This window comes from Pleurodeles waltl, chromosome 2_2, assembly GCF_031143425.1.
Source record: "Pleurodeles waltl isolate 20211129_DDA chromosome 2_2, aPleWal1.hap1.20221129, whole genome shotgun sequence".
NCBI classification, from domain to species: domain Eukaryota; kingdom Metazoa; phylum Chordata; class Amphibia; order Caudata; family Salamandridae; genus Pleurodeles; species Pleurodeles waltl.
Window position 1 is genome coordinate 528,216,584 of NC_090439.1, and position 14,388 is coordinate 528,230,971.

The 14,388-nt window shown below is 41.7% G+C and overlaps 1 protein-coding gene across 1 annotated transcript in view; it reads left to right on the forward strand.

The window, feature by feature from the left end:
- The window catches only part of PSMA8 (proteasome 20S subunit alpha 8), a 359,192-nt gene extending 357,939 nt beyond the window's left edge, over nucleotides 1–1,253 (forward strand). Inside the window, exon 7 of the mRNA XM_069218890.1 lies at nucleotides 549–1,253. Coding sequence (XP_069074991.1) covers nucleotides 549–644 — 96 coding nt within the window. The 3' untranslated portion in view covers nucleotides 645–1,253. The remainder of the gene's footprint in view (nucleotides 1–548) is intronic.
- The last annotated feature ends 13,135 nt before the right edge of the window (nucleotides 1,254–14,388 follow it).

Genomic DNA, 14,388 nt, shown 5'->3' on the forward strand with positions numbered 1-14,388 from the left:
CCCTCCAGGCCCCCCTTGTTCCTGAGCCCGTCCTGCAGGCAGTCGAAGACGCGGGTGACGCTGGGGCGATGGCTTCTCTCCTCCCGGAATCCCTTGAAGCGCAACTCGTGGGACCCTTGTAACATAAAGAATGACATGATAATAAGATAGGAGACTGACAGTTGTCCAGCATAGGAGACAATGGCATTTAGTTCAATCACCAAATTGTCCTTCTCACATAGGTTGCTAAGGCTACTTTATTCATCTGCAAAAGGCTCATTATTTCTAAGCACAAGACTCTTGGCATTTTTGTGCAAATTTATGTATATGTACGTTTTATGCTTTCTTTAAAAAAAATCTGAAGCTCTGACAGATTTGTAGGGCTAGGAAGAGAGTCAATATGCTGACAAGAGGCCTCAGAGTCAGGTGGGTTTATACGCGTAGGAAAGAAAAGTTCCAGGGTCTTTGCAATGTCGAACTATTCATTCTTGCCTTTATGCGTACTTTTAACGTAATAAACTTAAATTTACGCCTACTTTTTAAATGCTATGTTTCTGTTTCCGATTCAGATATTTGACGCTAAAGAAATCGAATCCCTGGTAACAGAAATCGAAAAAGAGAAAGAAGAAGATTCAGAGAGAAAAAAGCAAAAGAAAAATGTCTGATTTTCCAAAATGGTGTTTTACAAGCAACATGCACTCTCAGCCTACATTTTATTCATGAATAGGCTAGACTGTGCATCAGATGATTGTCTTAGCTTGTATCCAATCCTGTGTGCAAAAAAACGTTTTTTCTCTCACTATTCCATGATTGCGTTCTTTTGAACATACATTTCTTTAGATAGGATTTTCAAAGCAAAGCCATTGACATACAGTGGTTTGTTTCTACCTTGCATCGTGTTACAGGGTTTGAAGTGTCCGTTTGGATTTCTCCTTCACATGTTTGATGTTTTTACTGTTGACTCTCCGGTAGCAATGATATATGCCTGACCGACATAGTAAACGCATAAGTTCCTTAAGGATTTATCATTCCTATTTCCTGAACGATATATCATAAATTCTCATGCGCTTTGGAAACAAATAAAAAATAATGTGTGCCTTTTGAGTTTAAGGATTTGTTCTAAGAGGGTGTACGCTCCCAAAATAAAAATATATGCACATGCATGCAGGGTCCATACTCTCAATGTTCAACTTAAAAAAATAAATAAATTTGCCAATCCTGCCAATTTAAGCCGTTTTCTCATTCTGCCACTGAGGGGCATATTGCTGATCTCTGCATGATGTGTATCATCGTTTGTGTTCCATTGTGACTTAAGTGCTATGTGTATGTCCAAATGTGGGTCCCCTGTGCTCTCTGTGCACAAGACTTAAGCTGCACCTCTGTGACAAGGAGCGAACCAGTGAGGAATTGCTTGTCATCCTGTCTTTATGGCGCGCAGGGGCACTTTTTCCCTCACAGATAGTGCTGGACTGTTCTGTTAATGCAGGACCACACCTGACTTTCATGTGGCTGGTATGTGGAGTGGTACATAATGGGGAAAATCTTACATTTGTGTTTCGAGGGGGCTCAAGCGTGTTAACATGAGCTTTGGTGGGCTTGTTTTGATTAGTGACGTATCCCAGTAGTACCCAGTATGTATGGGTTACTGCAGCAGTCATTAAATCAGTGCGCTGTTCATTCGTTTTGGCTTTTTAGCACTTAAGTTTCATTGTAATGTTTTGAACATCGCTACAAAAAATGAAGAAAACTTCCAAAATATTTTTACTTAAAAATGCAGTAAATGTCACATCCTATTTCAAATTACAGTACTAAATTAAAACGTTTTAGAATGTCAAAGCATATATTTAAGTTAGGTTGTATGCACATAAAATCAGAGCCTTGTTAATAATTTGCTTTGACCCTTTATTTTTTCATTTATTTACCCTCAGTAACATTTACATTAGAAGCATTTTACATAGCCAGGATAAAGAGACATAGCTTAATGAGATGTGTTGGCTAACCTAGATTAGACACATTGTACATGTATGGCTTAGATGTGCCAGTTGTGTGGTTCCTCTCTCGGAAGACACTGCGTCTGATAAGTGTGGGACTGGATGATGACTGCATGTACCAGTGCATGGCAGAGAACGAGGTTTGGAGTGTGCAAGCCATGATGCTGCTCAGAACCATGAGGCCAGGTAAGCCCACCCCCCAAGATCCTACTCTTAAGAAGAGACCAACATCTTAATCCTAGCCTTACCTTCCTTTTTGTTCTTCCTTTCATTTGTTTTCTAGTCTTCCTCTCATTTTTTCATCATTCATTGCCTTTTAGCCTGTATTTCTATATTGGAAGTGTTTTGTTCCTTTACGTTTCTTTGTGTGTCACCATAAATACCATCACATTGTTATACTATAAACTCCTAATTAACACTTAATGATTCTTCCCTCTTCTATCCCGCCATTATTCTATTCAAACCTACCTACAAATTCACGTATCCTCTACTCAAATCAACTTGTACCAAACTGAATTCTGTACTCATATTTCCCTAGACTAATCCACCACTAATTGTTTTGGGTTCCAGGGTAGCGTCCTACTCTCCGAAAATAGCTTTGACTCCTCGTCAGGGGTAGTAAGCGCTATGTAAATACAATTGCAATTACAACAAGCATTTAAATAATACTATGAAAAATAACTAATTTATGAAATGTACTGGCATGAAATGTATATATTTAAAGTACACAGGCATAGTAACCAATCTTCTGATTTTTTTATAAGGTACCTTTTTAAGCGTTTTCTTTTTAATTTGGTGAATTCAAAGTCTATACATCTACAAATTCATTACGAAATGTGAAGGCACTATAAATATTTAAATTTCCAGTTCATAGTCATACAGCTTCAATCACCAAATCAGTTTCTTCTCCAGAATTTCATCTTTCAAGCGTTATTATAAAGTGTTGTAGAAGAGCTACCATGACGATCTAGTAATCAGGAGTTTAGTTGCAAAGGGCATAGAAATGTTAGACCGGAATATTGAGGCAGTACAAGGCTTGCCTAGGTGAGCGTGGTTGGTAGATTTTCTCTTTAATTGTACATGTGTATTGGAATAGGATGTCACAGCAGTAGTTTGGAGCCAGATCGTTTACTGTTTTTAAGACAAGTGCCAGTAGCTCGTAAATGCGTTTGTTGAGGCCTAGACATTTGCAATGGGAGTTCATAATCAGATGTGGGGATCTTTTAGACTAAATGGTAAACAGTTCAGGTATCAAAGCCTACTGGTGCAAAGGGGTATTTTAGGGCACGGCTGGCAACAAGAAAACTAATATAGTACAGTCTAGTTTACTAAAGAGTTTATTAGTGTTTGTGCGTGAACTGTGCTAATAAAGGTCTCTATTTTGACGGATGAGCAGAAAAGCAACCAAGTTTTTGGCTGAGGCGCTAAGTCTCAACAAGTCTGTGGAAAGTGGATAGTGTCCATAAGAGATGGAAGCTTGTGGCAAGAAAAATAATTAAACCTCGTTGTTTGAGACTAGTTCTACGTGAGAGATTGAGCTGTAAGTAACTTTACTATGTAAATTGGAAAAAAAGGAGCGGCACATGGAACACTAAATTTGTCATACATAACTTCAAAAAATTGAGGTAACTTTTAATTTGTTAACACATAGTTGTAGCAGATGACTCATATTGGAACTGGAAGGTTCTCCACATGCCGTACATTTGTGCTGCCTGCCCTGAGTACCCAACTGCGAATATCTTGTATCCTGGGTTTTTTATTTTTGTCCCAGCCTTCCACTAATTCAGATTGTGAACGGAAGCCTAGGCCAGTCCCTTCAGTAAGGTCCTAGACCTGAAGGGGTGCACCTAGTATCTGCTCTTTTGTGACATTGGACTAATGTCCCTCTCAGTACTTAGCATGTAGAACAGTGGTGGCAGCATATGGGTTTTTGTGACACAGTAGCTGTGAGCAGACGATTTTACCTCTGTCACACAAGGGAGAGCCTACTGGTTTCCGTATGTTAAGTTCTGCTGCTACTGCCTAACTCGAACTCTAGGGCTAACCTCACCATGCTTGAATTCTTATGTGTATGTGATACCTGCACCACACGTACATGGAAGATGTGTCAGTGATCCAGAGTGAAGGAGGCCTGCTCATTTCTTTTTGGAAGCCCCTAGCATATGCATTTGCACAAGATGTAGCTTAGTTGCTTTCCCAGACAGCTGGAAGGGCATTGCTTATGTTGCTGAGAATGGAGGGAGATGACCTAGACATTGCAGTGAAAGAAGAGACAGTGCTGCCTTTGGAAATTCAGTTAGATCTGTTTACTGCTGAGGCCTGCTCATTAGTCTTCATGAGCACTGCCATTTGATAGATAGGGGGATGAAGGGTGAGACTGTTCAGAGTGTCCACAGTGTGAAGGGTCCTCTAGCTGAAGCCATCCTTTTCTCTTTTCCTCATCACTGTAGGTGTTGACAGCTAAGTGCAGAATAGTCACACCATTATCTGTTTCTGTTGTGCATGCTTCAGGTTGGAGATGACTCTTTTAGGGAGAGCCTCACTCTACAAAAAGGTCAGAGGACAGCCTAAAAAGGACACAGGGGTAGGGCAGCAGGTGCAGCATTGAATCTGTGCCTGAGACCTACACCAGACATGTCCTATCCAATAGAAGAGGGTGGAGGGGAGGTTTGAGGGTACGATTGGGATTACCCTTGCATGAGGTACACCGGCCATGCACCAGAGACTCTGAGTGCATATTGTAGTGTGTAGTATTGTGTGTGTTAAAGTGTATTAAATATATTTTTTATTTTTTTAAAAGAAACACGCTGGGCTGGACAATCACTTATTACAATGCAGGACGGTGCTTGAATGCTGAGCCCCACACACTAACCTACCTGAGAAACCTGTAACTGCTCACCATTATTAACACAGAGTGAAATCCTGAAGGGGGAGGTTATACTTGGCTTAGTTTCTAGAGCAGTAGTAGGAAGGAAATCAGAAGCAAATGGTACATACCAAATGGTACCAACCCCCATGGCTGAGGTTCAATAGAACACCCCCACCCTTCAAACAGATTATGTCAATGCATGAGCAGTTTTATTAGGAATGTCAGGAGTATATCCTTTATAACTTAGTTTCCATTTTTATTAGGGATTACATTGCAACTGAGGCAGAGTGATGACTTGTTGGAATTGTTGAATTAGATTTTAGTAGGTTCCATAGCTGTCAAGAGGGAGGCAACTCCCCTTTTTTCATTGCACTCAAATATTGCTCTCTCTTAAGGTGGAATTACAAGCTTAATAAGTTCAAGTCTTAGTTTTATTTAAAAAGTACTTTCGGCCATAGGTCTTGTACATATGTAAAAAAAAAAAAAAGTGAGTATGAAAGGGCACAAAAAGACACATAAAACATTTGTGGACATCAAAAAGTGTTGGGTGGATTGCTTGAATTAATCTCAGCCAATTGTAGTTACTGGTGGCTGCAATCCAGCCTATGTTTTATTTAAGTCTATGATGTCACCGCAGAAGGGAACCAGCTATGTGCAAATCAGCCTTGGTCTTAGTCCAACAAGAATAGTCTAGCCTGAACTTTCAGGCCCCATCTGAACAGGAACACAAGCAATCCCAGACTGGTTTCATTTTTTGGGCCTTGCCTGTGGGGTGCAGCTTGAGACCAATGGAACAGTGAGCACAGGACTTGTCTGATGATGCCAGTTGCATTTGCTGTGGCATACTTGTAGGAGGCTGGCCTGGCTTATAGTGGGTACCTTGTGGTACTTACACCCTGTGCCAGATCCAGTTATCCCTTATTAGTAGAACAGAGGTGTTTCTAGCAGCTTAGGCTGATAGAAGGTAGCTATGGCAAAGCAGCTTAGGCTGAACTAGGAGACATGCAAAGCTCCTACTATATCACTTATATCATATAGCACAATATCATAAGAAAACACAATACTCAGAGTTACTAAAAATAACGGTACTTTATTTTTATGACCATATGCCACAAGTATCTCAGTGAGTACCCTCAGTTAGAAGGTAAGTAATATACACAAGTTATATGTACACAAACCCAAAACAGGTAAGTAATAGTAATAAAACTCATACGAACAGTGTAGAATTACATTAGGATGCAATAGGTGAACATAGGTCTAGGGGCAACACAAACCATATACTCCAAAAGTGGAATGCGAATCACGAATGGACCCCAGACCTATGGGAGCTTGTAGAGGGTCGATGGGACAGTAAGAAAACAGTCAGGGTGCCCAAGATACCCCACCCCAAGACCCTGAAAAGTAGGAGTAAAGTACCCCTACTACTGCAATAGGACACAATAGTCGTGATAGGGGGATTCTGCAAGAACCACAAACACCAGCAAAGCACTGAAGACGGATTCCTGGACCTGAGGACCTGCAAGGCAAGGGGACCAAGTCCAAGAGTCGCAATAGTGTCCAGGGGGGGCAGGAGCCCAGGAAACCCCAGATGAAGGTGCAAGAAGGCTGCCTCTGGGTGGAAGAAGCCAAGGATTCTGCAACAACGAAAAGGGCTAGGAACTTCTCCTTTCGATGGAAGATGTCCCACGGCGTGCTGGAGGTTGCGTAAGTGTTTCCACGCAGAAATACCGCAAACAAGCCTTGCTAGCTGCAAGGGTCACAGTAGAGGTTTTTGGGTGCTGCTGGGGACCAGGAAGGACCAGGATGTCGCCCCTTGGAGGAGGAGACAGAGGGGGCACTCAGCAACTCAGAGAGCCCCCACAGAAGCAGGCGGCACCCGCAGAAGTACCGGAGAAGGTACTTAGAAGATTTGTGAACCGGAGTCAACTCAGTCACAAAGGAGGGTCCCACGATGTCTGAGTCCAACTCAGAGGGTTGAGCACTGCAGGACGGAGTGCTGGGGACCCAGGCTAGGCTGTGCACAAAGGAATCCTTGGAGAAGTGCACAGAAGCCGGAGCAGCTGCAAATCACGCAGTACACATGTTTACAGTCTAGCATGGGGGAGGCAAGGGCTTACCTCCACCAAACTTGGACTGAAGGATCACTGGACTGTGGGGGTCACTTGGATATATCTACTGTGTTCCAGGGACCACGCTCGTCGAAATGAGAGGGGACCCAGAGGACTGGTGATGCAAAAGTTTGGTGCCTGCGTTAGCAGGGGGGAAGACTCAGTCAACCCACGGGAGATTTCTTCGGGATTTCCAGTGCAGGGTGAAGGCAGACAGCCCTCAGAGCATGCACCACCAGGAAGCAGTCGAGAAAGCCGGCAGGATTAGGCGCTACAATGTTGCTGGTAGTCGTCTTGCTACTTTGTTGCGGTTTTGCAGGTGTCCTGGAGCAGTCAGCGGTCAATCCTCGGCAGAAGTCGAAGAGGGAAGTGCAGAGGAACTCTGGTGAGCTCTTGCATTCGTTATCTGAAGAATACCCCAGAGGAGAGACCCTAAATAACCAGAAAAGGAGGTTTGGCTACCAAGAGAGGTAAGAGTCTATCAGAGGGGGTCTCTGACGTCACCTGCTGGCACTGGCCACTCAGAGCAGTCCATTGTGCCCCCAACACCTCTGTTTCCAAGATGGTAGAGGTCTGGGACACACTGGAGGAGCTCTGGGCACCTCCCCTGGGAGGTACTGGTCAGGGGAGTGGTCACTCCCCTTTCCTTTGTCCAGTTTCGTGCCAGAGCGGGGCTGGGGGATCCCTGAACCGGTGTAGACTGGCTTATGCAGAGATGGGCACCATCTGTGCCCATCAGAGCATTTCCAGAGGCTGGGGAGGCTACTCCTCCCCAGCCCTTCACACCTATTTCCAAAGGGAGAGGGTGTAACACCCTCTCTCAGGGGAAATCATTTGTTCTGCCTTCCTGGGCCGGGGCTGCCCCGACCCCAGGAGGGCAGAATCCTGTCTGAGGGGTTGGCGGCAGCAGCAGCTGCAGTGGAAACCCCGGAAAGGAAGTTTGGCAGTATCCAGGTTCTGTGCTAGAGACCCGGGGGATCATGGAATTGTCTCCCCAATACCAGAATGGTATTGGTGTGACAATTCCATGATCTTAGACATGTTACATGGCCATGTTCAGAGTTACCATTGTGACTCTATACATAGGTAGTGACCTATGTATAGTGCACGCGTGTAATGGTGTCCCCGCACTCACAAAGTCCGGGGAAATTGCCCTGAACGATGTGGGGGCACCTTGGCTAGTGCCAGGGTTCCCACACACTAAGTAACTTGGCACCCAACCTTCACCAAGTGAGGGTTAGACATATAGGTGACTTATAAGTTACTTATGTGCAGTGAAAAATGGCTGTGAAATAACGTGGACGTTATTTCACTCAGGTTGCAGTGGCAGGCCTGTGTAAGAATTGCCTGAGCTCCCTATGGGTGGCAAAAGAAATGCTGCAGCCCATAGGGATCTCCTGGAACCCCAATACCCTGGGTACCTAAGTACCCTATACAAGGGAATTATATGGGTGTAGCAGTGTGGCAATGAGAATTGGAAAATGTAGTCACTAGCCTGCAGTGACAAATTTAGAAAGCAGAGAGAGCATAAACACTGACGTTCTGGTTAGCAGAGCCTCAGTGATACAGTTAGGCACCACACAGGGAACACATATAGGCCACAAACCTATGAGCACTGGCGTCCTGGCTAGCAGGATCCCAGTGAGACAGTAGAAACACCCTGACATATACTCACAAACAGGCCAAAGGTGGGGGTAACAAGGCTAGAAAGAGGCTACCTTCCTACAATACTGAGGACAAAAAAAAGTGATGGCTGAATTGCTCTATTTGTCTAGGTCACTGGTAATTATTCTGGGTTGGAATCCAGTACTTTGTTTTTTGTCCACTCTGACACCTCAGAAAGGAACCAGCCATATGCAAACGCCAGACACTTTTTGGCATATTTAAAAAAGCAATAAAGTGGCTTCCTGCACAGTAAGTTTTTCATGTTTGGTACGCATGTCATCTTCTGTAGATTTTCTCTTTACTGGTAAGGGTGGGGAGCCAGAAGATTGTTCCAGGAAGAGGCATGGTTATAATTAATGAGGACCAGTGGAAGTCAATTAAAAGTTGTTCCTCAGAGCAGCTCACATAGCCACAAAAAAAAAACGAGTGAGCCCAGCCAGTCATTACAAGATAAAATCCAGACAAGTTTGAGCTCCTTATGTCGAATGGAAAGAAAATTGTGGCGTAACGAAAAAGGCCATAGCTTCCTTGATGTAAGCCTCATCTTTCTATTGTAAGGTCATTAGGCCTGATGTATGTGTTAATAAAGTACAGTAATACTGATCTCTTTGGTGTCCCCAATGGAAGTTCAAAATTAGATACAGGATTGTAAAGAAAGGTCTACAAATGGTGTTGTGAAAGATAACATAATTTCAAAATGAATGTTGAAGGCTGTATGGGCTGAACTGTATATAATAGAGGTGCAAAGAAATGACTAAAGCAGTACAATTTCTGATGAAAGAACTAATGGTTGCTACAGTGTAGATGAATGCTAGGTAATGAAACTCTGGTAATCTGGTACCAGTTAGTCAATGTGGTAATTAAGATTGAAGTCACACACGTAATGAACAATAAGACCATTGAGCAGTCCGGTAGTCTGGAAAGTCGATGTCTTAATCCCTTTGAGAAGCAATTTGGAATATGGGGTCTTCATCGTGATTCGAGTACAGTTCATTCAAGGTGTAGTGTCCATAACGGTAAAATGGACACCTTGTTTACTGCAATTTTATATTGCCTTATTCTTTGATAGATGCAGTTATATCAGTCTGTGATGGTTACCTCATCATGTGGCAATTTGGGTTTGTGAATAGGAGAGTGAAAGAATGCTGTCGTTGTTTTTGCCAGGAATATATTTGATTTTGAGTGTGTTATTACAATTTGGAATGGGGATGAGCAATCCTTGCAGTGACAGGCAGAACGTCACCAGGAGCTAAAATGTTAATCAAGGCCTTGTGGTTCTCTTCTTAATGCAAATTTTCTTACCCCAAAATAGGTTGATTGACCCAGACCATGCCAATAATGAATTCTTCTTTGATGCTGTATTCTGGAATAAAATGCTACATTCCATTCATTTTGTCGCTGATAGAGCGAACTTCTCGTTTTCCAAACTAAAGAAATGTAACTAAAAAGTGTTCATTTTAATGCTGGCTAACACATGCACAGATGATGCAAAACTTGTAGTATGCAATCATATTTGGGCTTTAAAAGCACATGCATGAATTAATATAATGATCTGACTAAAGTTAACCTAACTACTGATGCCATTTTAAATATCGACTTTACACAGGGTATGAGGCCTGTTTTACATTTAAACTGTTGTTTTGCACAAGATGTTGTTTCTTTCCTACTGCAGATGCTGTACTTTTCCAAGAACCCTTCTATTAGCTAGTGAATAGGCATTTGTTATTTATTAGAGAACTGATAATGAGATTCTCACTGAGAGGAGAGCGGATGACAAGAACCACGACTCATAGGAAGAACTGTCTGAACCACAAGATTTGATCAAAAGTAACAAACCATGGACATAGTTCCATAGCTTATTGTAAAGATCTGAGAAATGGGGTAGCTTACCTGCTCCCAGAGTTTGTTGGAGACCGTTTGGTGGGATTGTGAAATGTAAGATTTGTTGCTATTGATGTTTTGATAGAATTTCATTAGTTTGTGTTTTTCAGATTATTGGTTCTCCTCCTTTCAGAAAGCTTCCCTTTTTCTCCTAGAGAACCGTTATGAAGAGCTTGCTGCAGAACCTAGGGAGCAGACCTTAGGGATGGCTGCTGATTTTGAGCTGAAAAAACTTTCCAGCTTTGCTAATTCACTTGCTTAAGTGCCGAGGCTTCATGCCTATGCATTTTTATTCTCTCATCAGAGCCCTTCATTTGGGTTTCTGAAACGGAGACCTCAGCTTGCTTAAAACCTTTCCTCTAAGGAAGACACACTGTATTTTTCTCTCTTATTTGTAATTCTCACTAATGTGGTATTTTATCTTGTCCTGAAATTTCAACTAATGGATTTTTATAAATCTGTATCAACAGATTCTAAATTTAATATTTACTAAATTAATAAATCAATTTGAATTAATTTGTTAATTAAACGTCTTTATTGATTCTTGTGAATCCCCATTTGGACTTCACTGTTCATGGTGTTTGATGTAAATGATTGCTCCTTATCATCTCTCCTTGTCGACTAACAAAGGTCCATACGAAGAATGGCAGGGGTCATTTAATTGGTATGCTTGACTTTTGAAATACAAGAATACCTGCTCTGGCAAGTGGTAGCAGAGTGATGGTTAATGTCACAGGAGAAAAGGAGCCAAAATTAATGAAATTGCTCAAGTTTAGAATTGCCCAGGTCCCTAAAGTCCATGGCCCAACCTTGATGATTGAAGGACTGTGGCGGTTCTGAAAGCATTTACAGTGGTGGAGGTGCGAGTATCAAAAGGCTTATGCGTTGTAATTGTCTATGTTGAGCCTATGTTATTGTATTGGAGTTATGTCTTGCGTTCTGGTAATATCTATGATTTAATTGTGTAAATGTGCATATACACATTTGATGCTGAGCAGTTGAACTTGTTATAGGCCTTGGCGCAGTCTAAGTTCCTGGGATAGATGAGAAATATTGTGATATTAATTCTCTGCTAAGGTTTTGTGGTGTCAGTGCAGTACCAGTATCTGTACAATTGAAAATAAGGCCCATAACAGATTATTGTGTTTGTACTTATAATGTTTGGTGTTAGAACCTATTGCTCAAAGGGGAAACTACATCAGTCACTTGATTTCTGCTGCTCGAGATTTCATCTGTGTGTATAGAGAAGTTGAAAATTGGTATTTTTTGGTTCACACTTGTGTGAATGAACTACTTTGAATTGTTTAGTGGAGCAGACAACTGTTATTTGTTTATTGTACTTGCTTGAAGTCGTCAAATTTAGTGTACAAGAACATTATAAAGGAGGGTGTGAGGCGCTGCGGGGAGTGAGAATTAAGATTTCCACAATATGGTACTTTAGATTTGAAGGTAATTGAAAATTTAAGGGAAATATGAGATGAAACCACCTCATGTACCTGAACCTATAGGATAGGAAGCATTAAGTGCTTGGGAGCATGCAGCTCATATAAAAGGGAAATAAAGGTGTCCGAATAGAGCAAAAAGAACTGTGTGAAATTATGCTGATGCTAAATTGGAAGAAGACAGTGTAGATGGAGGAAATGTGTAGTTGAGGGAGCTAGAATATACCTTGCATTGATAACAGAAAGGCCTAAAAAGAATCAAAAGTGGGGAAATGAAGATGATGATGCTGCTACGAAAACTAAAACAGACAGTGATTCTGGGGATGATATTCTGGATGCTCTGTTGCACTCGCCAACTGACTTATGTTGCTCCATCATCGAATTCAGATACCGCAAGTAGTGGTGCACTCGCCACAGCCCCTGTTGACCCGAGTGGGGGGGGGACACCACTCCCAACTTGATTGCAATTGCACATGCTTTAACGGCTCCTACTGCAATTGCGCCAGGTGTTTCAGCTTCTGTTGTGACAGTTCCAATGCCAGCTCAGACATGAGCAATCCTTGTTTTATCTGCACCAGTAAACATTGGCCCAAACCCTGTTGTTTCAGGAGCTGTAGTTGGAGTAGTTGCAGGAGAGTTTATCCTAACATCGCAAAATTCAGATTGTTGCATGTACCCTACTGCAGAATGTCCACTATTTATGAGAAGGGAGAAAGAATGTTTTTACAACTCCAATTGCTCCATGGTAAATTGGACTGTTGAATAATGAGATATTGCCTCAGTGGTTTGAGGAAATCCCTGAGAATAGGAGAACAAGGAGATACAGATATACCATCCACAAGTCAAGGAAGGGCGAGACCCCTAGATGTGCCAAAACTGAAGGTGGAACTAGAAGAAATCATCAGAGGATGTTTAGACATTTCACATTTGAATCAATACCGGAAAAATTAACTGATAAACCTGAGTAAAGAAATTACAAGGATTGAGCTACCACACATGAGAAGTTAACAGAATTGGCAGGAAAACACAAGCAGATCTCTCTTACAGCAAGATATCAGAACATTGTTAGATGACAAAGTGATTCACTATGCTATCTTCAGGAATAAAGCTAGACCTTGCCAAATTGGTTAAATGTATTCAAAAGTGGAGAGAGTTTGACAAATGGTCGAAAAAGCAGGGAATTAAAAAAAACAAAGAAGCAACCAGAAATTGTAGTGATAAAAAGGTACACTACCTCCAGTAACCCCAGATAAGGATGTGGCTTTAATTTTCCTAATGAGGGTGATGCCTACTATAGGATATGTTTGTGCCATGGAGTTGAGGTGATCTTATGACATTCACAAACAACTTTCATAAACTGAGAGGGGATCTTGCGCAATGGTAGATAGAGGTTGGCAGGTCTGAAACTTTTGTGGACATATTAGAACACTTTTTTCGATGTTGTGGTACTGAGTGATCTATGGGCTGAAAGTAAGATAGCTGTATAAGGGCTGCATGTAGAGCCCCCAAGGGATGCACATTCCTGTCAACCTTCGACTACAGTCATAACAAAGTACAATGAGGTGATTACTTTCTTGAAGGGAAAGGTTACAGCAAAGGACATTGAAAATAACTAGAAAGACTGAAAAAAACGGAAGAATTAGTGCTTGCTTAATATGAACGGTTGTTACAGGTGTTTAAACGGCAAAATGGACAAGAGAATCCCAAAAGGGGAGATATGGGACTTTTTGTGTCACAGATCGTTCTTGGGTTGTTTCTGGAGATCAGTATTAACATACAACAGAAAGTGAATTGTTGGCAGACTAAACCTTTAGATGAGATCCTGAGGTATGCTAAGTACTGTAGCGAACAAGAGATGAAGCAGAAAAGGCTCAAGGAGAAATGTATCCTTGTACAGATAAAGCTGGCTCAGAAAAGTTTTTTTTTTTTTTTTTAATATCAGCCGTATGTAGGGAATGTTGGTGAAAAGCAAGGTGTTACCAGAATGGAGGTCATACGGTGCAAGGTGGAGTTGGTGTTTCACAATGAAGAGGTCCCGTTGATCCAAGTTCAGGGGTAGATATGGCAACACTGAAGAGGTCGACTGCTTGTCAATATTATTTAAAAAAAAAAAAAAAAAGTATGTGTGTGTGTGTGTGTGTGTGTATATATATATATATATGTGTGTGTGTGTGTGTGCGCATACACACACACACATATATATATATTTAACTGTGAGTAAATATACATTTCTTAAAGAGTGTGTATAATTTATTATTATTAAATAGTAACAATTATGTGACTGTTGGAAAAAGATATGCTGATTAAATTGCTCGGTATTGTGCAATTGTGGCATGAGCTTTTAACAGCATATGCAAATAAATCTGATGAGGACACCACCTTTCAGTGCTGTTGTAGGTCGCTGCTACTTAAGAGAAAATCAAGCGACAGCAAAGGGAAGTGTCTTGGGCAGA